This window comes from Saccostrea cucullata, unplaced genomic scaffold (genome assembly GCF_032062105.1).
Source record: "Saccostrea cucullata isolate Sc308-1 unplaced genomic scaffold, CSIRO_AGI_Scuc_v1 ctg1512, whole genome shotgun sequence".
NCBI classification, from domain to species: domain Eukaryota; kingdom Metazoa; phylum Mollusca; class Bivalvia; order Ostreida; family Ostreidae; genus Saccostrea; species Saccostrea cuccullata.
The window spans coordinates 72384-98512 of NW_026923049.1; the positions used below are offsets into that span (position 1 = coordinate 72384).

At 34.7% G+C, this 26129-nt stretch overlaps 1 protein-coding gene across 2 annotated transcripts; it reads left to right on the forward strand.

Moving 5' to 3' along the window:
- Positions 1-765: 765 nt before the first annotated feature.
- On the forward strand, positions 766-25537 carry LOC134263024 (uncharacterized). 2 transcript variants are annotated; one of them, XM_062745321.1, is made up of 18 exons: positions 766-925; positions 1710-2699; positions 2986-3136; positions 3817-3935; positions 6652-6838; positions 7887-8020; positions 8328-8466; positions 9200-9364; positions 9521-9649; positions 15489-15768; positions 18549-18662; positions 19190-19402; positions 19654-19838; positions 20054-20212; positions 23585-23755; positions 24248-24418; positions 24637-24713; positions 25106-25537. In XM_062745321.1, the coding sequence occupies exons 2-18, from the start codon at positions 1802-1804 to the stop codon at positions 25348-25350; spliced, it is 3537 nt and encodes a 1178-aa protein (XP_062601305.1). In that variant the 5' UTR covers positions 766-925; positions 1710-1801; the 3' UTR covers positions 25351-25537. The 2 variants fall into 2 exon arrangements, with proteins under 2 accessions (XP_062601305.1, XP_062601306.1); XM_062745322.1 differs by having other exon boundaries at positions 1725-2699.
- Positions 25538-26129: the final 592 nt, after the last annotated feature.

Below are 26129 nucleotides of genomic sequence, written 5' to 3' on the forward strand. Positions count from 1 at the left end.
AATAGCTTAATAAAGCTATTTCTGTGCAGTTTTTAACAAAAACGTTTTTAGTGAGAAGTAAACAAAAAGTCGCAAGCATTTGACTATTCATATATGTACTTTGGGCTATCAAAAAAACAACCTAAATCACAGAAAGTTCTAACATTGCTGTTGTTGAATACTTTTAAGCAAAAGATGAATTTTCATTGTTTGGGGTAACTGCACTGGTGGAAAGTGTCCTATTGAGTGCGGTGAGGCATGGATAAGTATGATTGCTTCTCATTGTGTTGAACTGTTACCAATCAATTATCTTGTTGGCTATAACTGACCTCCTTTATAATTTCATTCAAGAAATAACTGTGTGGTCACTAATCAATAAAAACTTTTAAAAATTTTTAGAAAGTCTCTCAAGGAGACGCAATTTGGTGAGTGATGTTTACATGCATTGTATTCAGAAGAGTTCAAAGTTTAATATTTCCACTGCACCAAGGTGCGATTTTTTGCACATGCTGAAAAAATAAAATATTTGAGAAAAAATTGTGATAAAATAGCTTAATCAAGCTATTCCGAATAGCTTAATAAAGCTATATAGCTAAATCAAGCTATATAGCTTAATCAAGACATTGTGCCGGACCTGTTAAACATGCACACAATTTCGTCAATGAGCAGTGGCATTAAAGCAGTGAGCAGTTGGCAGTAAGCAGTTGGCTGTCGTATATGGCATTCCATAAATACTAATTGTAATTTTCAATTAAAAAAAAATTCGCAATATTTAAAAAAAAATGATTTTATACTGTCTTGTTCCTGATCGGTTTAGAGGTCGGGATCGTTGTTATATAAAAGGTGATGATTGCGCAATCAAGTAACCGGTTGTAAACAAAAAACGGAAACAGTTTTCGTTTGCTGGTTTCAAAAGTTTGGAGAACATGAAAGGGAATCCTGTCAGGTATATCCCTTTTTGCAGGATAATTTCCTTTTTATTTCAATTAATTTTCAAAATGCACCAAACAAACTCTTAACTTTTAAACATGTTAAAATGTTAAAGCCAACACTAACAGTTTTAGCATTCAGGTTATATACACTAGCTGATATATGTAGTATTATTTTCCCATTATCTACTTAGAAGTCTACTCTCTCCTGGCCACTTAAGGGGCTATTAACGACCATTTACTTCTCAACAGAGAATAAAATTATCCCCGTAATTTGCACTTAAATTAGGCTCAGAAAAAATATATTTATTTCGGCTTTCAGGCTGAAAAAATATAGGGTAGGTAGGTAGGCAATTTTTTTTTGTGAATTTTTTATTTGTTTGCTTCTTTAATGTAAAATATTCAAAATATGTATAAAAGTAACATTAATGACAAAAGACATGGTGTTTTTAAACATTCTGAAACAAACTGATAATGGAGAGGTGAACCAAACTTCTTTCTTTCTTGAAAAGCTTACAAAGTTGGAGATTATAATTCCCTGAGTGAAATCTTGCACATCATGGGACAAAAGCATTAAAAAAATATTTAGGGTCGGCACTATGAATTTGGTTCAGTGGGAAAGCGGAAACAAACATATTTTTTTTCTAGGGCTTACTTTGTTTAAAAGGAAATTATATAAACAATACTAATTTATATATTAAGAAATAGAATTTCTACATTTTTCTATATGGCTATACTATATCTTCTTTATTGAAAAACAGTACAGAGTGATAATCATACGTGAAGTTTATATGCTTTTAGATTTGTTGTTTTAAGATTCTAAAGTGGATGAAAACGAAGATTCGTTAAAAGATCTAATCAAACATGCAAAGAAGAGGCCAGAGTATACCCGCATGGTGTCATGGGAATTTAAAAATGAAACCAAAATACCAAACAGAAAGAAGAAGCAGCTGCAGACAGAATCCCTTAAAGAGCGAGAGGCAAGTAAGGCTAACATGGCTAATGACGAAAAAGACAAGATGGAGTTCTCATCCTCAGCATCATCAGCACAGGGAGAAGATTGTGGTTCAGAGAGTTCATATCACTCAGACGAGGAAGAAATGGACTCGCAAGAATCTACGGGGAGTTTGGAGGAAGCTGTAGATGAGATTAATTTACAAAATGATGCATGTTTCATGAATTATCCTTCACAGGCAAACACTCGACACAGGGCTCCAAGTAAAAAGCAGAAACGTAAAAGACGGGATAAAATGACCTATTGTGATCAAATTCTGCCATTTATGAATTGTGGACTGACCATTGAGGAGGATATCCAAGAAGTTGTGTCTGAAATCCAGGGGAAACAAATTAGTGTGCTAAGGGAGGTCCCAAGTCTGTCCTTTCTATGTATTAAGATGCTGAGAGGAATTAGGTTCCCTTCTGAATCTATGCCCCATCTAATTAAGTCCCAGATCTATGGTGCTAACACATACTTACAATTTAAGAAATTTCAGTATGAATGGCTGTTAAACATGCTGGCTTTTGTGGAAGAGGAAGAACAGTTTTTGTGCTGGAAAAGAAAAACAGGATTCACAGAACTTTCTCCAGTATCAGCTCTTCCAATGTGCAGTGTGTGGTATCCTCTGCCTTATGTGAAGGGAGTAAACACTCTGCGACAGTTTACCGCTGTTTACAACAAGAACAAAGTGACAGCTTGTATGATGTACACAGGTGGACATTTATTAGTGTCCCCACCCCCCGTGTGGCTTGATGTTTCTCACATATTGCAGTTTATGCCTTGGTTTTTGTCAGGTATGATTTTTTTAAATAAATTGTTCAATGTATTAGATGTTCAGAGTCAAATGTGTGAATATATGTGTAATATGAATTGTTTTTTTTTTTTAAGTATGCATATTATATGTACAACATATGCTTCATTAAGGAATAGCTGTTAGTGTTTTGGTTTTATATTGTGAATTTGTGATCAATCAAATTCTCTTGCATGATAATTTGCATAAACGCTAAAGTGTTCATACTGAATTTTATTAGTAAAATTATCACACTAGTAAATCAATTGATCTTTGATTCTGATTTTTAGTACTGGGAACTTTAATTGAATGCATGCTTCCATCTCAAATATCTCGGAGGAAACCAAAGGGAAAATTCTCCTATCAGAGTGAGGAGGCACAACTTAGAATGGCCGCCAAAACTGCCAGTCAAAGAATAAAACATACACTAATATCTAAAAGGTAAACAATTTACATAGCCAAAAGATTTGAAGATGGGAATAGTTGGACAGTCATGTACAATGTAAACCCCTCACCTATTCTACTCCCTGCAAACAAAATTTTTAAAAGGGGAGGGGTATAGAGGATCAGCCATTCCACTTGTTCATACAAGTTACAACAATATCCAAACAAAAATTATGTCGGAAAAATAAAAGAAACATGTACATGTACATGCATGATTTCATTTGATTAAATTAGATCCATTCACCACATACTGGCAAAAAATACAAAAAAAAAAACCCAAAATATATAGATAACTTTCCTACTATATTTGTAATGTAGGAAAAGTTTGGGGGGGGGGGCAATGCATATTCAATCAATCAAATGCAGTGGACCCTCATTTACCCGGACGCTTTGGTTTCCAGTCAATTTGTCCGGATATGTGAAGCGTCCGGATACCTGAGTCAATAGTTAAACAAGACAAAATTACATTTTAAAATTCAGTTCCGATGAAAAAGTGTCCGGATAGTGAAGCATCCGGATATCTGGCGTCCGGATATCTGAAGGTCCATCGTATCTTGAAAAAAAATCTCAAAACTTTTACTGTCTGAAGAATGGAAGAAAACCATGAAGAGAAAATTATTGAAAGTTTTTAAATACATGTAATACTAATCATGCTAATGTGTATTTTTTTTTTCTAGACTTCCAAAAATTGTCAAAGAGTTCTTTGATGTGGCCCTACCTTATGCATTCTGGGCTAGAGGAGATATCCAGCATGCAACAGAACTGTTCTGTCAGCTTTCTCAATCAGAAAAAAGATGTATGTATACTGCAGACTTAGATATAAATTAATGTATTTGATGCCAAGGGATTCAATACTATAGGCAAAGCACATTTTTAACAATATGAGAATGATTTTAAATATGGGGATTACTTCTGGCCTAAGGGAGGTCCTTTGGATGAGACCGTATAAACCGAGGCCCCGTGTCACAGCAGGTGTGGCACGATAAAGATCTCTCCCTGCTCAAAGGCCCTGAGTGCCGAGCATAGGCCTAAATTTGCAGCCCTTCACCGGCAATGGTGACATCTCCATATCAGTGAAATATTCTGGAGAGGGACGTTAAACAATATTCAATCAATCTGGCCTTAGGGTACTGTATTCTTAAGTGCAAGAGCCTCTTTGGGTGTTATTTGGCCTTGAGAATTTCTGAAAAACCAAAACCACTTAGATTAGTGAAAATGTAGTATTTATCACTTGGAGTGTTGGTGACGACGTATCTGTTAATCTTGATGTTATTTCCCATCTAGTCAATGCATTATGGCATCATAAAATGTTTCATTTTCCTCATAACCTGTAAATTCCTTTGAAAATGACCTAAAGATGAAGAATTTTTTTCAATATTTCATACAGAGCACAACCTCTGATAAAAAAAACATGTTTTATTTTTTGGATCGTGAGCTGTGCTCATATACTGAAAGGAAAAAGAAACGCAGGGTAGCATAATTTTTGATAAAAATTTTACCACATGACCGATTATTACAAAAATTGGTCAGAAGGGAAATTTAGTTGCTGTGCATCAAAATCAGCATTCAGAATTGCTCAACCGTAAAATTTATGACGTCACGTACGGAAAACGCTAAAAAGCCCGGAACACGTGCAATTTGAAAACGACGAGTTTGTCAACAAATCTTGTTGCGTTATTTGATGCATATGAGGTATGCACATCGTTTTTCAATATTAAGAGACATTATGAATCTATTGCAATCTTGGCACAGTTTACGGAAGTTCAATAGGCTCTTGTTTTCGAATGGCCTAATTAATGAAAAAGGCAACAATGGTTTACTAAACAGTCTCTTGTAAAATTTCCCCCAGAAAACATTTTACCCGTTGTCAGAGAGGGTCTGGAGTGGTTTTCAATCAACCGTGACGATGACGTTAACGCAAAACAGAGCCATGTTACGAGCGGGTTACTCGTCCTGTCATCTCTTAAATCGCCACCTTACTACCACAAAAACAGCCATTTATAGAGTAGACGATTATAATCATTACATACATACCAAATTTGAAAGAAAACAATTCCGCAATTTGGTTTTTTGAGCCAGTCAACTTACTGGTGTATTCCTCTCTCTCTGGCGCATGCGCGCGCCGTTTGACTTATTTTTTTTGCATGGTTACCCATGCTAAATATAGCCAGGGTTTGAAAGATAAACATTCCGATGAAATTCCATGCAAAGGAGAAATAAGACTTTGACAGATGCATGAGATAGACATTGAAGATAATGAGAGTTTTCGATTTTCACTTTTGGGGGGTATCGTCATAATTGAACTTCAATAACTCATGAATAATTAGACAAAATCATATGAGAATTTGGTTATATCTTTTTGAACGAAGATTTTAAAAGTTAGATAGGAAAACTAAAATTATTTTTAGAAAAAAATAACCTCAAAAGTTTACCCTGCGTTTCTTTTTCCTTTCAGTATATTTTAATTCTTTGCAGAGGGAACATTGTGAAATCCCCATGTTTTTGGCACGTTCAAGAACATAATGCAATTTCTCAAACCTGCTTTCCAATATCTGAATTCTCAAAACGAAATTTTATTAAAGAAAATGAAAGCACCAAGTGTTTACTTTATTTTGATATATGAAATGGGAAAGAGGGTGATAGTCTATTAAGGAGGCTGGCGGGTGAACAATTTAATCCCAAATTAACCACCAGATTTAACTCATTTTTTTTAGATATGGTATATTTAGCTGTCAACTATCATTTGGCAAAGAAAGAATTCATATATTTTAGTTTTAAAATTTTATCATTTTGTATATGTTTATATGTAGCTCTCCTTTTAAAGGAGATTGAAATAGTCTAAAAATGGCTGCCATCCCCTAGCCTCGTTAATTGATATAAGAACAGGTCCATTTTATGCATAAGATGACTCTTGTTCTTACACAGAGAATTTATTATTAATTTTGCAGGATTTTTTTTATTGATGAATTCATTAGATAATTTGAAATCTTAGATCAAAAAAATGATTCACTTACATATATGTTTTCCTGATTTAGTATCTACATTTACAAGTTAATTGTGGTACATGTATTCAAAATCAAAGGTCAAATAGAATTTTGATTAAGTATTGTTCTTCTGTAACACATTCTTGACATGTGAAATGGTATAAAACTTTCTCCTATATGTTTAGAATGTTAGGCAGTTTAATTTCACTCTTTAAAAGTACTGTAAATCACTTTTTATTTGCGAGAACTTTATTTTCATATAATTACGCGAGACAGTATACTCAGGAAAATTTAATTCTCAGGTTTAATAGTATTCCTTAAGATTATATAGAGCAATAACCACAATTTGTGAAAATTTTGTCTCGCTAATCAAGAGTCTTTGATTATCTCACAAAAATAAGGTGTCGCGAAAATTTAGTGATCTACAATATTTGATTGATAAAGTAATGCACTACAGAACAGTCAATTCAGAAGATGCCTATTTTCTTTGAACAAGCAATGTAGCTTTTTTCTTGTTTTATATTATAGATAGATATAAGGCAGCATTTTTAAATGAAGCAGGTCGAATGCATGCCATATCAGGAGAAACAGCTACAGCTGCTAAATTTTATAGATTAGCTTCAGAGACCGTCCTGTCTAAACCCCAAAATACCAAGCATACTCCTGAAATAGAAGCACAGACTATGATGCTTTTGGCCAATCTGTATGACCAGGGGTAAGTGGAAAACCTTTATTATATCATATGTGGTGGTCAGATAGATTCAATACGCTGTATTTCCATTAGTGAACTCTTCAGAATTAGAGGCGGGTTTGTTCGTCTGACTGGGACAGCATGGCATTGCGGATAATACAAAACATACCAGTATCAGTCCAATTTTAGAGGTTTTGTGCATTTGTCATTCTTAGACTAACTAGAGAATGGAAGAACTAAAAGACAATATGTAAAATAGCAAAAACCCTAACTTTATTGTCCATTAATGAAAATACCACATATCGAAGGTGTTTTTATTGACTTTAAATGTACCATTATGATAAATAGATACATACAATCACCAATAGATGTAAATTAATTTCCTTGTCATCTCTTCTCTCGATTTAGATAAAGTCCACAACAACAAAATCTTGATATTATGCATTTTGATAGGATTTGTTCATCGACATTCAACATGTTGTTTACATGTTTTTGTAATGTTTGTCCCAGAAATCACACAAGATTTGTACATTCTCTGACTTTTTCACAAAAGAGCGCACTAAAGAACTATAACTCTTCAATAGTGGAAATAGAATGTATTGCTGGTGGCCAAATACCGTATAGCGGGTTTTCTTGGCGGTCGTAAAATTTGGCGTTTGGCCTGCTCAAAGGTATGCAAATAACTTTGGCGTGATTTATTTTAGCTGATGCAGGGTTTCAGTTCTTTGCAGATGGACACTAAATAGAGTACTGACTTGTTTAGTGATTAAAATTTTAATGGACTATCATCAAAACGCCAAAATTAGCACCCCGCTAAAATAACCCGCTATACGGTAGCTCTGTGAGTGAGTTAGTAGAGCACCTGACTGGAGAGTCAGCGGGATTAGGTTTGAATCTTGGTGTGGCCCTGTATTCAGTAATGTAATACACTGTATACCAGTAGTGAGTGGGTACATATATTAAATGATGGATATATACATTTATTTGAAGAAATTTAAATACATGTACACATATATATTATCACAGTGTCATATGAACTGCTCAGCTACCTGTACATTTGATTATTTTTTAGGAGTATGAAGGGGAAGGCCCAGTCTTCGTGGAACTCCTGGAAGGTTCTGTTTACTTGTGAATCTCACGTCTCAGATGATGCAGCATTGGCCGCAGTAGAACACTGGCTCTGTTTTCATGCTGGGTCATGGCAAGGCAAGGCAGTGCTTTTAGCTTACCTAAACAAAGCTAGATGGGTTGCTCTGGTTAAAGTTTGACTATTTTTAAATAATTCATTTCTCTTATTTGTAATATTAAAGAATTGTAATTTGGATGTTTTTATTTAAAAACATGTATTGAAGAAAATTAAGGTCAATTTATCAACAGGTAAGGGAGAAAACTTTCACAGAGATAAATGGCCAATTCTTTGCTTTTTTTTCAAATGTCATGTCCTTCAAATGTTTTGCCACATAATGTGCTGAATTGTGTAAATTTTAAAAGAAAGATTTTTTTTACATTACAGGTGACTACATAGATGAATCAGTCAGACGCCTTGTTCCTCTGTGTTCACAACATCCCCAGCTTCTGTACCATCTCTCCTTATTTCACGCTCTCAGAGGAGATGCTCACAACTCACTGAAATGTTACTGTGAATTCAGAGAGTAAGTTTATATCCAGATCATATCTCCTTATTTCACGCTCTCAGAGGAGATGCTCACAACTCACTGAAATGTTACTGTGAATTCAGAGAGTAAGTTTATATCCAGATCATATCTCCTTATTTCACGCTCTCAGAGGAGATGCTCTCAACTCACTGAAATGTTACTGTGAATTCAGAGAGTAAGTTTATATCCAGATCATCTCTCCTTAGTTCACGCTCTCAGAGGAGATGCTCTCAACTCACTGAAATGTTACTGTGAATTCAGAGAGTAAGTTTATATCCAGATCATATCTCCTTATTTCACGCTCTCAGAGGAGATGCTCTCAACTCACTGAAATGTTACTGTGAATTCAGAGAGTAAGTTTATATCCAGATCATATCTCCTTATTTCACGCTCTCAGAGGAGATGCTCTCAACTCACTGAAATGTTACTGTGAATTCAGAGAGTAAGTTTATATCCAGATCATCTCTGCTTAGTTCACGCTCTCAGAGGAGATGCTCTCAACTCACTGAAATGTTACTGTGAATTCAGAGAGTAAGTTTATATCCAGATCATATCTCCTTATTTCACGCTCTCACAGGAGATGCTCTCAACTCACTGAAATGATACTGTAAATTTAGAGAGTAAGTTTATATCCAGTTGCATGTACAGGTCGGGTCATAATATGTAGATAAAATTAACTTTTCATGCTTATATTGCATTTGGTAAATGTATTTCTGTTATCGGATTTCAGTCGAGTTCTTGGTCCTCATCTTCCTGGGGAGGATATGGCTCGCAAACGAACAGATAATCCATGGCTCCCCCTGATGGATGTAGCCAGAAAACAAGGGCAGATAACCTGTATACCTGTTCTCTGGAGAACTCAGCTCAGACCTTTGTGTGTTCAAACAACTCCTAGGTAACTTTATTTATTATTTATGAATTCAAATTTTATTTGTTTTAATACTAAAATATTAAAAATCTTTCCTTTAATTAGATTTTAGAACATTGGACATTAGAAATTTTTGCACAATGATATAATGATAATTTACTTAGAAAAAAATTTCCATTTCAGAGTTACCCAAGAAGCAGATGTTGTCTCAGAACAGCTTAATTTAAGAATGACATCAGAAGGATTTCTGACAGGAGATATGCAGCTTCTGCTGCCCCCTACTGGTGGAATTTATCTAGATCCATACACAGGGTTAGTTTACAATTATAGGGGTCTTAGATATATATCTTATTTTGTGAAATTATTGAAAGATATTGGATGTCTAAATTAGGGAATAACTATTTTAATTTGGTTACCGTTAATGCTTTTTCCAATTTACCGGCGACGCGTAAGCGGAATGCGACCGTTAAATCAGCATTAACGGTCGCAGATAACAAATAAGAAGATTAGTTATTCCCATTCTGATGCAATCAATGCATTTTCTTTGTTGTTTACGTCTTATTTTGATGAATTTTGTTACATGAAATACGTCATGGAGCATTGTGTTTTGTGTCACTATATTCACGGCGGGGAATCTACGTCATCGTACAGGATTAGGACACACAAAAATGGAGGACAAATGCTCCGCTTCGATGTAAGAAATTGATATTTTTGCACTTATAAAGAATGGATATTAAATCAGTATCCTGCCTGAAGTATGCCAAAGAACGTCAACTACAATATATATTGTACGTTTGTTCGTGATAGGATCTTATTGCTCCAAACACTTCGACACAGTTTGAAAACAAGTGAGAAAAACCCGGGATGTGGGGCACACATTTTTAAAATTCGACCTATTATTCGCATGTCCAGTTGTACTAGACATTTTATTCTTCCGCGTTTACACTAGAACTAATATTTTAAACAAATCCAGATTTGTTTAATAATTTATTATGCTTTAATTATCCAAGAAAAAAGTATAAATCATTTTGTTTTCAGAAATGATGTAGGGCACACCAACACTAAAACGGATATGGGACACACAATAAGTTACTTTCAAATTGAAATATCGAACATTCATATCTTAATGTTTCCATTTAAATGACTGCTGTTTGGTAGTATATAAACAAGGACTCTTCCACTGTATCATTCAGTTATTAAAGCTATGCTAAGTTACTGGTTTCGACTAGAAACATTACATCCATCTTTTGTCCTACTCAAAGAAGCATATTCCGTCTCAAAAAACCTCTTTCTAGAAAATAAACCATCATGGTTTGCATTCATTGAGACAATTTTGGGTCATTTAACTGCTTTCAAAAATATTGACTTATCAAAATATAGTACTTGTTCATTTAAAAGTAAGTCATCATGTATTATCAGATGATACTTTATAAACCAATGGTATAGAGAAAATAGGCGGGAAAATGATGGTAAACTTAGAACTTATTCCATCTTCAAAACCAATTTGGGAAGAGAACACTATCTCCACATTGTCAATAACTATGATCAGAGGAAAAATATAACTAAACTTCGCATTCCTGCACATCAATTAAATATTGAAAGGGGAAGATATGCAGGACTTCCCCCTGAATCTAGAAAGTGTTCTCAATGTAATATACAGGAAGTAGAAGATGAACAACCTTTTTTGCTTATTTGTCCAAAATACAGCAATGAAAGGTTGCAATTAATGGAAACAATATCAAAAATCAACCCAAACTTCTCTTCTTTGACACCTGCTGAAAAACTTATATGGATATTGAATAATGAAAATAAAGAAATTTTATGCTTACTTGGAAAATTTATTTCTAAAAATGGTAAAAGAAACATAGATTCTGTCATCTTGTTTATGCATGCTAAGCCATTTAAATATATACATGGAGTATAGCATCGCATTTTTTGTATTGTTTTGTGATCATTGACATTCTTCTGGACACTTGTATTATGTATGGTCATTGACACTGAGAACAATAACTGTTTAAAAAAAATTACCGGTATATTTTTTAAAAAATAAAAAAGAATGTTTAAATTGTACATTTGTGTATGTTGAAATGCCCCTCGGGGCCCTTGATTGGTAAATAAAATATCTTGTATCTTGTCAATCGGAGTTCCTCGGATGACTCGTACCTCGCACATAACCTCGGACGTCAACGGTGATCTTCCATCTTGCTGATTCAGTCATGTGATCTTATTTGAATTTCATTTAAATATTATACTTTTGAAATCCGAGTTACTTTGATGCACGCCCAACACTGTGTTCTTGCTTTCAAAGAATACTAACATTTGGTTGTAATTAACACGAGGAATTACACTAATAAAGAAACCTTTTCTAAGAACTCTAGGAAGAGCGAAATATGAAATGAGTGACAAGGCAGTTTCCGGCGGAGAAATGTAGCGATCTGTTGCGTATTCCTCCACCTATCACATCCGAGGTTTGAATGGAGCGTAGCGGAGTCAGCCGAGGATTGCCGATTGGTATCTTGTACAACACATATTTGTAATACTCATCCAAATATTTGATTTTCCCTTGGTTTGCTTGTATCCATACAAAAATTCCTCAACAAAAGCTGCCAAAATGAATGTCAAATTTTGACTTTTATTAAATATAATATCATATTGAAAGATACTAGTATAAACATGTGCGGATCTAAAAGCAGGGTTGAAATCCGGAGTCTACGTATATTTTACGTACCCTACGATATTTCTGTGTTGAGTAACACGACCCAGACCCTATTGAACACACATGAAATAGCTTTTTTAGGTTGATTGTTTAATTTCTTTGCTTGTAAAAATATTTTGGAGTCAGAATATTTTTTGTTAGTTTGTGTGGACCCCCCCCCCCCTCAAAAAGTTTCTGTATTCGTATATTCAGTGTTTGTATTTATTAGATCTTTGTCGGCAAGACTCTAGTATGTTAGCTGATAGGAAGCGGAGATTAAGGAACTTTTCTTATGCTCAAATAAGACCGCGGAACATTAACTGGCAAAATTGGAAATATACAGCTCACGTCATTTCTATCTGTTACAATCAAAGCATTCAGTGATAGACAATGAAATGGGCGGGTACAATTCGACGCGGACGTTTGGAAAACATCGGATTGAAATTGCAGATCGAAATTCATTTTCAGTCCACCTCAGCTACCCTAGAAGGCACATTATTACTGATTGACCCAGAAGACAAATAATTTCAATTTTGGTACAGTTTGAATTTTTTTGTCCAGTGTTTTAAAGGAATAAATATTTAAGGGAGAAATATTTCATTTCTGTTTGGTAAATATATGTATATCTTTGTGTTGGTGGTGGTGGAGGGGATTTTTAAATAAAGTTGTCCAACAGTTTTCAGTGAGAATAAGTATAAAATTCATGCACTCTTAAAATCCTAGAAATAAAATATATTGTCATGTTAAGCTATGACCTGACTCGACAATTTCCCCCTCCCCCTTCTAGAATCAAATACTTGTATCTCCTGAAAAATAATCTTTGTCTTGTATGATATTTCGCGTTCTTAAAATTATAAGCTAAAACTCATATTAATGTGAACTTCAAACAATGTGTATTTGGGAGTTGAAATATAGTTGATTTTTGGATCATACATTCACTCTTTGCTTTGAAAACAACTCAGGTGGATTTAAAATGAATTTCGATCTGCTATTTCAATCCGATGTTTTCCAAACGTCCGCGTCGAATTGCACCCGCCCATTTCGTTGTGTATCACTGAATGTTTTGACTGTAACAGATAGAAATGACGTAAGCTGTATATTTCCAATTTTGCCAGTTAATGTTCCGCGGTCTTATTTGCAACAGCTGACAAACTTGTGTCAAAATTCTAATAGTTTATCAACGACTCCATATTTGAGAAAAAAAGACAAAGTTGAATATTATACTTGGAAGGTGGCTAAACCATCGTATTGATTGAAAAAAAACAAAACAACAATTATTGTTTTATTATACATGTATGAATAAGTGATAAAATATTACGTACTCATAAAGCAGTTCGTGTCATGTTATTTACATTTGCTGGAATATTAGCCAAAAGCAATGATAGGAGCAGGGTTAAATTAAATAAATAATATTATAGCAGTAAAAATTGGGAATTTTTGTAAAAAAGTACTTTTTTAATAGCTATACCAAAAAAAGAAATAATGTCAAGCTCTTTTATAGGATAAGTTTTAGAGGGAGGGGGGGGGGCATTATCAGAGAAAAATTACAGCTAAAAACCTTTGATTGGCAACAACGGAAAGAAAATTTTTAACTTCAATTTTTGTTTTGGCCCTCCCCATTACAGGCAACCACTTTCATACATTCGATTACCAATTTTATGTTTACCTGAGTGCAAGTAAGGAGCAAATAAAATAGCTTTCCGAAACTATTTGTTTCAATTTGGAATTTCTCGATCTATTTTTAGACCATTGTAGTATGTGTAGGGAAAAAAAATTCTTATATTCACCTGGAGGGTCAGTTGTTGCAAATATTTGAGCATAAGAAAAGTTCTTGATCTCTTTCCCATATTAAAAACATGCTAGTGCCGCAGATTTTATTATTAATACCAGTATGCAGATTAAGGAACTTTTTCGGGATGGAAGGGGGGGGGGGGTCCACACAAACTCCAAAGAATTTTCTGACTCCAAACTATTTTGACAAGCAATAAAGTAAACAACCAACCTAAAAAAAACTTATTTCGTGAGTGTGTATGTGTATGTGTGTTTTTATTTTGTTTTTGATTTGTTTTGTTTTGTTTTGGGGGGGGGGGGGCGGATGTTGTGTAACTTAAAATAGAAATATCATAAAATAAACACAATCTCCGAACTTCGGTCCCCCTCTCTCTATAGTATAGATCTCTAAAAGTGAACACCGGTAAATTTCTACATGAAATTTAATAAAAGTCAAAATTTAAAATTCATGTTGGAAGCTTTTGTTGAGGAATAGAGCAGCATTTTCAACTTATAATTTTTGTTTGGATACAAGCAAACCAAGGGAATCAAGTATGTGGATGAGTATAACAAAGATGAGTTTTATAGGTTGTTTATATACTAACAGCAGTCATTTAAATGGAAACTTTAAGATATGAATGCTCGATATTTCAATTTGAAAGTAACTTATTGTGTTTCCTATATCCGTTTTAGTGTTGGTGTGCCCTACATCATTTCTGAAAACAAAATGATTTATACTTTTTTCTTGGTTAATTTAAGCACAATAAATTATTAAACAAATCTGGATTTTTTTAAAATATTAGTTCTAGTGTAAACGTGGAAGAATAAAATATCTAGTACAACTGGACATGCGAATAATAGGTCGAATTTTAAAAATGTGTGCCCCACATCCCGGGTTTTTCTCACTTGTTTTTAAACTGTGTCGAAGTGTTTGGAGCAATAAGATCCTATCACGAACAAACGTACAATATATATTGTAGTTGACGTTCTTTGGCATACTTTAGGCAGGATACTGATTTAATATCCATTCTTTATAAGTGCAAAAATATCAATTTCTTACATCGAAGCGGAGCATTTGTCCTCCATTTTTGTGTGTCCTAATCCTGTACGATGACGTAGATTCCCCGCCGTGATATTATGACGTCACAATTAAAAAGCTTTCACGCTCGTTAATGCTCGTTTTACTGCTTCAAACATCAGTGCATTAGCCAATGAAAAAGTGTTTTACAAAACAACTGCATTAGAATTTTTTTTTATTGTTTTTCCAATTTCCAATCAGATTAAAATCTGATCCTTTGATCCATTCACACAGATCGCTACCTTGTGATCGCTACCTTGTGTAGTGATCCACAGATCGCTACCTTGTGTAGTGATCTTTGTGAGCAGATCAAAGGATCGGATTTTAATCAGATTGTCTGATTTCATTATCAAATGTTTTCAGAAGATTTATTTTGTTGATCGTCATACTTAAACAAATGGAGTCAACGTCTCCTCCTAGACTTTCTGATTATATTATCTAGTCCTTAAATTCGTAAAGCATTTTGTACATAATATTGAAAGTTCATGGTAAAGAAAACTATCCGAGATTTGCTTTCAGTTTCTTCAATGTCTATTTTTTTCTGAAGAGCTGTGAAGAAATTTTGCTGTAGAGCACTTTCAAATTCCTTGAATTGTTTTTGTTCTCAGGATGATTACTTATAACAACAATGGGACCGCTCCGTGGAGGGGGGTCATGAAGTCTGTGGATCCCTCAGACCCCTGGAGACTCGTGATACCCACCCCTCTAGAGGTCTACCATGATGAGGACGGGGCACGCGTCCATCTGTTGATGACCTGCCAGACTAATGTCCGGGCGTATAAGTGCCACGAATTCAGGAATAATGTCAGTCATCTGATTTGGCAAGGGCCCAGTGGTAGAAAGGTCAAGGTCAATCTCATCAACAAATTTGCAGACATAATCTATCAGGTAAAATATTGTAACTGGGTAACACTGAAAACTTCTACGGACATAAAATGTTTGCTGAATTTAGCAAATCCTGTAATTTTGGGTATTGCAGTTCAGACTGAATGCAGAAATTGAAATTGCAGATGTTAAGATGATGATATAGAAAAAAATTCTGCTTCAATTATTTAAACAATAAATACAGTTTTATTAATATTTACAGTTGAACTTTTGTTGTGTCAAACATCGGTATCTCTAATACCATGGATATGTCAAAGTGATCAGGAAGTCTCAACAACATATTTTTTAAATATTTACCCTCAATGTCTCAGATAACAATGTTCAACTCCCATGAGTACTTTCAGTACTTTGATTTAAGTATTTACCCTCAATGTCTCAGAGCCTTGGTTAGTTTTTAGCTCATCTGAGCCGAAGGCTCAAAAGAGCTCTTCTTTTATAAATTTGTCAGTTGTCTGTCGTTGTTGTCGTCGTCGTAAACTTTTCACATTTTCATCTTCTTCTCAAGAACCACTGGGCCAATTTCAACCAAACTTGGCACAAAGTATCCTTGGGTAAAGGGGATTCAAGTTTCTTCAAATGAAGGGCCACGCCCTTTTCCAAGGGGAGATAATCATGAATTTATTAAAAATTTATGTCATTTTTAAAAAATCTTCCTCTCCAGAACCGCTGGGCCAGGAAAGATCAAACTCATGTGGAAGCATCCTCAGATAGTGTAAATTCAAGTTTGTTCAAATCATGACCCCCGGGGCAAGGGTGGGGCCAAAATGGCCGACCCAAGTTTTACATAGGAATATATAGGAAAAAATCTTTAAGAATCTTCTTCTCAAGAACCACTGGGCCAGGAAAGATGAAACTCATGTGGAATCATCCTCATGTAGTGTAGATTCAAGTTTGTTCAAATCAAGACCCCTGGGGCAAGGGTGGGGCCAAAATGGCTGACCCAAGTTTAACATTGGAATACAGTGGACCTTCAGATATCCGGACGCCAGATATCCGGATGCTTCAGTATCTGGACGCTTTTTCATCGGAACAGATTTTCAAAATGTTAATATGTCTTGTTTAACTTGTGATTCAGGTATCCAGACGCTTCACATATCCAGACAAATTGACTGGGAACCAAAGCGTCCGGATAAATGAGGCTCCACTGTATATTAAGAAAAATCTTTAAAAATCTTCTTCTCAAGAACCACTGGGCCAGGAAAGATGAAACTCATGTGGAAGCATCCTCAGGTAGTGTATATTCAAGTTTGTTCAAATCATGACCCCCAGGGATAGGGTAGGGCCAAAATGGCCGACCCTAGTTTTACATAGGATTATATAAGAAAAATCTTTAAAAATCTTCTTCTCCAGAACCACTGAGTCAGGAAAGATGAAACTCATGTTGAATCATCCCCAAGTAGTGTAGATTCAAGTTTGTTCAAATCATGACCCCTGGGGCAAGGGTGGGGCCAAAATGGCAGACCCGAGTTTTACATAGGAATATATAGGAAATATCTTTAAAAATCCTTCTCCAGAACCACTGGGCCAGGAAAAATGAAACTCATGTGGAATCATCCTTAGGTAGTGTAGATTCAAGTTTGTTCAAATCATGACCCCCGGGGCAAGGGTGTGGCCAAAATGGCCGACCCAAGTTTTACATAAGGATATATAGAGAAACCTTTTAAATTCTTCTTTTCAAGTACTTCAAAGCTATGAATAGTGATATTTATATGGAATCATCCTCAGGTAGTGTAGATTAAATTCCAGTTTGTTCAAACGATGAACGCCTGGAGGGGGGGGGTTAAATTCAAGCCCGATGTGCTCAGGTGAGCGCTGTGGCCCCTGGGCCTCTTGTTTAAGTCCCTTTCAAGGGGGAGGAAATAAGCACCTCCTACAAATTTACCTGGTCTTACAACTCCTGTTAATCATCTGAAATTTAACCTGGGATTGGATACTTTGATTTGACAGATTTTGGTACTGTGTGATTAATAAAATTGAAATTGTCGAATATAAAAAAATAATTTTAAAAGATATAATTTGAGAAGGATTCTGTCGGGAACAAGAAAAAAAGCTTTGATTTCGTTGTACAATGTGATAGGGAAGCACATACAGGTAAAACACTCGGGTAACATCCTGGCAGTGTGTATATAGGTACTTAATACACAACCCAGCGTCGTTTCCACGGGGCTTCTCAGCTGCTTTGATTAAGCTCCACCCCACACCTAACTTACCTGAGGAAACCGTACGGTTGAAAACCTCGGCCTTTAAGTTCGAGGTATAGAAGTTTGACTGTTCATTTTGATAGATACCCAAGAAAAATATAGACCCTAGCCAAATAGGGATCCATGAAGAAGATTTATGGTGTCTTGCAATGATAGTAAAACCTTTTATACTATGTATTATAGAATAGATGACGGAAATACATGTGTATAAGAAAAAAAAATGCCAAATAAGTAACTATGAAAATCATGACAATTTCTCTGAATGCCTGGATACCTATCATTTTTTAACCTAAGATATATATGCTGATCAATTTGAATGCAATTAGAAAATGCATTGCTGATATTCCAATTCGCTTTCTCTGCAAAAATATTGGAGATTTGACAATTTTCCCTATATAATATGATTAACTTTAATCTTTAACTTTAAAGAAATATTGTGGATAAATACATAACTTTGTGGATTCAGAGATACTTTTATGAGTATTTTTGATTCCTTAACTGCTAATTTTATAAACCTGAGGATCGGACTACCTTAATGTTGCTTAATAAAAATTATAACTGAATCAAGTTTTTTTTCAATAGAGAGTGGAAGAGGAGTTGAAACATAAGGTATCTTTTCCAGAAGAATCTCAAAGACAGATAGCTCTAGATATTTTGAGGACAGTACACAATACAGGATGTACAATGGATGCATATGTAAGCTAAGTTATGATTGTCAGTACAGTAAAACATATAACAAAGTACTAACTGTTTAATCTTTTAAGTTGTAAATTATTCTTAATAAATACTCATGAAAATGCAGCACAGAGGTTTTTATAGAATGATCATTTGGCCTAGCTATAAAAAATATAAAAAGCTATTAAAACATGTTAGTTTGCTTAATGGATAGAAATCTAGTGTAACCATCAATTTTGATTCTCTGAAACCTTGATCTTGGAGTTGAACCTGCCTCTGAAAAACTTGAATTTTAGCACCAATTGGTGGTGAGGGGCTTTTATATTTCACTGGTATATTCCGTGTGACAAGGCTTTTCTTTAGATACCAATATTTTCACCGGTATATTCCGTGTGACAAGGCTTTTCTTTAGATACCAATATTTTCAGTCACTTGACCCAAGGCAGCTGCGGGTCATTGGATAAACTTTAACCTGTAACCTTCACAGTGAGTTACTAAGTACCTACAGGAGCATCAATATTTTTACAAATGGGTGTTATTTCTTTTAGGCTATTGCCATGTGTGCTAAAAATGAAGCCACTACAAATCCCCAAAAATCGTCAACTAAAGACAAAGGAAAGAAAAAGAAGGAAAAGAAAAGGGAAATGAAGGGAGGAAGAAGGCATGCATATAAACTGGTGACAGAACCTCTCATGTTTGGGAAGGCTGTAGCCATGATATTCGACCATATTAAACCATATATAGCATCGCACTTTCTTGTGGTGAGTTTGTTATTACTGAATTAACATAGTATAAATGTGTGCTCAAAGTTTTCTTGTTTATCTTTTTCTCCAGAAATTTTAATTGGAATATAATTTTGGCAAATATTATTGCTATAGTGTAATTCTCTTCTGATCACAATTTAAGATAGGTCTTCTATACATAAAGATATTTAAAGAATATGATAAAAGTAATCTTTGAACCTGTAAAAAAAATTACGTTCATGGGTATATAACCTTCTTTTCTGCTTCAGATAGCAAACTGTTCTTCAGCGGAGAAGTTTTTGGAAATGAAAATCTATTACAAAGGGAAATGGTCCCAAGAATTCATACTCTACAGTGAAAGCCAAGAGAACCCCTACACTGTACGGCCATGTCAGTTGTATCAGGGCTACAGAATCAACAATGCTGAAGTCATTCACTTTTATAGTTCACACAGGTTAGGGAAACATATTTCTCGTTGAGGAAGTTTTCAGTTGAACTTTGATATCTCAAACATTGATATATCTCAAAGGAATAAACTTCAGCAAAATTCTTATGATTTACTTCTTTAAAATATTCATTTTATTTAAAAGAATTGAATTTTTGAGAAAAGATAAACTAGTGTCTGCACTGATAAAGTTCCAGTGATCTGTTATACATTATAACTTTTAGGTTAATTGAAATATATGATCAAGATGGTTCATTGATTGAAACTGTACATCAAAATGATTACATCGGACATGGAGGTCTACTACAGAGAAGCATTTACAAGAAACAAGTGTACCCACTGATAATAAAAGACCAACTTATAGCTATCAGTGACCAGAAAAGGTAAAAATCAGAATTATTTATTGGGGGGGGGTTAATATATAGGAGTCACCATGTTCTATTTGTTTGTCATGCAAGGCTATAACTTTAAGGCCATTCTGGCAAGTTCAAGGCCATTGACAGGAAAAAATATATAAAAGGCATGGAGGAACATTTGACAGGTTCCCATCTCACCTTAACTGTAAAATATATAACAATGAAGATTTAATGTAATTTAAAAAAAAAAAATACTTGGTTTTACATGTATTATTTCATTTACTGTATTCATAAATTCCCATTAACTTTTAAATTCAATCTAAAAATTATTATCAAATTCATTTAAATTTTCATATCAACCCAGTGGTAATATTTACAAATACTAAAATTCCCATTTAGCCTTAGTACTTTTAAATTTTTCTTACCTGAATTTCACAGTTAAGGCAAAATGGGAACACACTGTTCAGACGGTGAGACCATACCTCTTACAAAGATTGCTTGATTATTACATAATTGTTTGTATTCATCTTGACCCAAGGTCAATCCAGCAAGTTAAAGGTCCTTAAAGGCAGAGATTTTTAACCGGGTGGTAAAGTCCAGGTGAGGGGCTTATTTTGTATAGGTGTGAATGCCTTCGGGGCTAGCAGTCTACCTGTGGTCATCTGTCGCTTAATCCCTATACACAGGAAGTGATTTAATACACAGTGAAATATCTAGGTGTTATCTATATATCTAGGTCTACCTGTGTTGAGAATTTTTAGACAATTTTAAAATTATTTAATATTAAAAAAAAGGATTTTCAATTATATATTGATTTATTTTGACTGTTTGAAAACACTCCTACACATTTAAAAAAAATATGATGGTATACATGGTATACTAAAAATTCAAATATTAAAACAAAGATTGTTTTAAATTTTAGTGTATGTGTTAATTAAAAAAAAAAACAACTCTTGTAACAACTAAATTACTCCGAATTCATTTATCCCCAGGATCCCATCTTTTATGAAACATATGCTAAAAAAATTGCTTGTAAATTCTTATCTGAAATAAAAAAGGGAAATATGTGACCCATAATTAGAAACATTATTTTAAATTTTATCCCTTCACACAGTGCTGCTCTGAAATCTACCAATAACATTTCCACTGTCTTTGGTTTTTAACATTTAGCACAATAAATCAATATCAAAATTCATTTGAAAAAAAAAAGTTTTATGTAATAATGTTATTTTTTTAATGCACATTATATTTTAATAATTCTTTTAATGACTAAGGTAAATTTAATTCAAGATGTATTATCGATCTAAAAAAAAATCAGAGTAATACAGTTTCTGTGTACCATGTTCAGTAAACATCAAAGGATCAAAAGTTAATTAGAAGATCACCACGAGACCCAAACAAGGTGTACAGGGTATACACAAGGACCAGTAAGTAAATGTCAATCTTAATTCCAGCATTACTTCATGACCTTCACACACTAAATTTACCCAGATCAAGGTATTTTTAAAACAAAACAGTGTGCTATAAGAATCTCTGCCTTTAAGACATTTATCATTTTAACAATAGAACGTTATATCTAGGAGAGGGCTACAAATCAAATGATTTGGTTGGCATCAAACTGATGATTGTTTTATAAAAGCAGATAATTTGATTGGGGATTGAATTTTGTTTTAATATTTAGTATTTAGTAATAATCAACAAAATTAAATCCCACACTAATTTTCATATGACTACTCTCAGAAACAAAGAAATTAATGTCCATGAAACCATTCTAGATAAGAAATCAAGGAAATCTGATCCCCTTGAAAATTTGTGTTTCTACGGTATGCACTTCATAATTTTTAGCTCACTTGAGCCAAAGGCTGTCTAGCTGTCTGTCCGTCTGTTAACTGTTAACTTTTGACCGGGTATTTGTCAAACTTGGTACAAAAATCTCTGGAGAAAAGAAATGTATCATTTTAAAATTAAAGGTTATATGTAGGAGAGGGCTACAAATTAGACAAAAATTGGTTGGCATCAAAAAATCTTTTTTATAAACTAGGTCAGAGAAGCTGAAACTTGTGTGGATTGAATTTTGTGTAATATTTTAAATTGTTCAAATCATTATCCACTGGGGTAGGAGGGGGCCACAATGGGGAATCAAATTTTACATAGAAATATATAGAAAAATCTTTAAAAATCTTCTTCTCAAGAACCACTGGGCCAGAGAAGCTGGAACTTATGTGGAAGCATCCTGGGGAAAATTTGTGTTTCTAAATTATTCAAATTATGACCCCCAGGGGTAGGGCAGGGCCACAATGGAGAATCGAAGATTTAAATAGAAATATAAAGGAAAAATCTTTAAAAACTTTCTTCTCAAGAACCACTGGGCCAGAGAAGCTGAAACTTGGTGGAAGCATCCTTGGGTAGTGGAAATGTAAATTATTCAAATTATGACCCCTAGGGGTAGGGCAGGGCCACAATGGAGAATCGAAGTTTTAAATAGAAATATATATAGGAAAAATCTTTAAAAACTTTCTTCTCAAGAACCACTGGGCCAGAGAAGCTGAAACTTATGTGGAAGCATCCTGGGGTAGTGTAGATTCTAAATTATTCAAATTATGACCCCTAGGGGTAGGGCAGGGCCACAATGGAGAATCGAAGTTTTAAATAGAAATATATAGGAAAAATCTTTAAAAACTTTCTTCTCAAGAACCACTGGGCCAGAGAAGCTGAAACTTATGTGGAAGCATCCTGGGGTAGTGTAGATTCTAAATTATTCAAATTATGACCCCCAGGGGTAGGACAGGGCCACAATGGAGAATCAAAGTTTTAAATAGTTTTATATATAGGAAAAAATTTAAAAACTTTCTTCTCAAGAACCACTGGGCCAGGGAAGCTAAAACTTATGTGGAAGCATCTTGGGGTAGTGTAAATTCTAAATTGTGCAAATCATGACCCCTTGGGTAGGGCGGGGCCACTATAAGAAATCAAATTTTTACATAGAGACATACATGTATAATACAAATCTTTAAAAATCTTCTTCTCAAGAACCACTGGGCCAGAGAAGCTGAAACTTATGTGGAAGCATCCTGGGATAGTGTGATTCTAAATTATTCAAATTATGACCCTCAGGGATAGGACGGGGCCACAATTTGGAATGAAAGTTTAGATAGAAATATATAGGAAATATATTTTAAAATCTTCTTCTCAAGAACCACTGGGCCAGAGAAGCTGAAACTTATGTGGAAACATCCTGGGGTAGTGTAGATTAATTTTTTTTCTAATTTATGATCAGGGGGTAGGGTGGGGTCACAGTATGTTTTACAATGGGGAAATCTGGTAAATAACAGAATTGTCAAAGCTTCTCAGGTGAGCAATGTGGCCCATAGGCCTCTTGTTTTTTTTTTTACTGTGTAGACTGTGGTGCTGGAGGGATGGAGAAGAATTCTACAGTCCAGATATAAAGGAGGCCACCTCTGTAGCAGCCTTTGGGGACGTTGTGATTGTTCTGATGGAGAACAAGACACAGTTTGTGGCAGCTCATCAGCTCCGAATTCTCAACATTGATATTACAAAACCCTGTCAAAGGTACTAGTTAAAAAATATTCTGACCCCTTTGTAAAAGTTCAGTGTGGATTTTCCAGACATTACACACTTTTAAACATATAGAAAGATAATTGGTGAAGCTTTTACTCAATACAAATAATATCAGATGTATAGCAGACTTGCAATGATTTTGACTTCTAATGCTGATAATCTTTTGTGATTTGATAGTGTATTTTGATCTTCAAAAGGGAAATTTTTATTAACAATTTTTTTTAATTTCAATTCCCTCTGAAAACAAAGTTTAGGGAGGTGTATAGGAATCACTTTGTCCATCTGTCTGTCTTGCTTCCATGTGTATTTGCAATCTTTTCAGGGCTTTTAAGTTTGTAATGGAGAATTATTGCTACAAAGAATTTTTATAACCTGGTGGTACAATTCTTTCAAAACAATGTGACATGATATTATTTTATGTGCTCGCCGCACCTCTTGTAATATATTCTTGTAACTTTGCTAAGATCTTGCATCATCTTGTAGCGATTTGAAGCTGAAGATAGGAGAAAGCAGACAGGAGATAGAGCAGAGCTTTAACACTATTCAGGTGTTGTCTACACAGACAGTGACCAGGGACAGTGGGACTTACCTCTGGTGTATAGCAGCATTAGACAGAACCTTAGTGTGTCTGGAAGTACCCTCAGATACCTCAAAGTAGGCAGCTTATGAAATATGATAATATCATTGTACCTATTGAAAATTTATTTCTTTCTGTTATAATTACTGTAAAACAGTATAAGAATGGCAACCACTTGATCAGAAAAACCCTTCAAAATTTCATGGAAGATAGAAATATTCCACTAAGTATGTATTATTTTTTGTAACAATTTTCCAGTGTACATTGTGTTGACCTAATTTCATATCTCTGCTAGGTGCACAGAGGTCACTGTCTTCCTGACCTTGACCTTGGCAGGTTCTCCTGTGGAAGCCTACTTTATCAGTACATCAGGTCAGTACACTGTTATGGTCCATTTCCTTTGCATCTCATTAGTCCTGAGCTTCAGGTACTACTATTTCTATCAGAACATGGCTCATATAAAATGCTCATGTTAAATGTATTGATAAGGCCAAAGAATAAGTAAAATTTTAACCCAGACTTCATTTGGTAATAAGGCCTTGAAATTCTTGGTGTCTTAAGTCCTAGATAAACTCATGATAGTCTTAAACTACTTTTGGATAGAACATAGTATATGGAATTGGGACATGCACTTTTCAGTGCAACTTAATCAGGATTTCTATTTGCATGGTCTTGAAGTTATGTATGAAAACCAAGTTGAAATTTTCAATTAGATGCATTGTTCCTGTAATGCAATGATGACACCATATAGTTTTATCTTACAGTGGGATTTCTGGTGACCTTCACCCAGCACAGTGCCCAGTCTGAGGCCTACACAGAACACCTGTGTCACTACAGCTTTGATGGTAGACTGCTGGGGGTACTCCCCTGTCTGGGCCCCGGACCCAGGTCCTTCTGCCACGCCCACCTCCCAGCTGACCCTGAGGGAGGGAGCGGAGGGCTGTACCTGTACATGAGGGACGGTCACAATGGAATCATGGGAATTCACTTGAATGACCATCACCTTTAATGGAGTGCTTTCATAGAACTGGGAGCCTTTTATCTGACGATTTTTGACATTTGTAGCTAATATGTTGCAAATTTTAAAAGCCTGGGCATAGAAAGAAAATGAAAATGCAGTAAATTAGAATTTCATTCTCTCAGTTAAAATTACCAAGCGCTGCTGATCCATTGATTAAATCTTTGATCTTTTTGAAGGGCAGCTCTTCATTCATAAACATCGGATGACATTCAGACATGCAGTGTCTGTAAGTGGCATGGCAATAAGAATTTTGTTGTTTAGATAGATGTGAAGCACAGTAATCATAAGAATTTCCACAACCAGAAACGCACGGATCTCTCTGTACAGTTGAATTACTGTTGTTAACACCAAGACACAATATCCAAAAAATAAGAAGCAACGTTCTTATTCCGGGAGGGCTATTTACTACAAAAGAGAAAAGTGGACAATTAAGAAAAGAATGAGCTGTTCAAGTTCAATTTATTCACTCAACCATATTAATGGTACATTAGGATCAACAATAACATACGTATACAGGGTTATTTTCGCCCCGTGTTATTTTCGCCCTTTTACACTTGCAAACAATTTTGCCCCGTTTTGAATTCGCCCATTTATAGTTTTTATGAAGAAATTATACTGTATTATTTGAGTTCAGTATATGTACAATATATATAAAAAAAATAAAATACAAGATATATGAGGAAAACAAACGTTCAGACAACAATGATACCTCTAAAAGCTTGATAAATAGAATAAATTGCATGACATAAAAGAATCTTTCATTATGA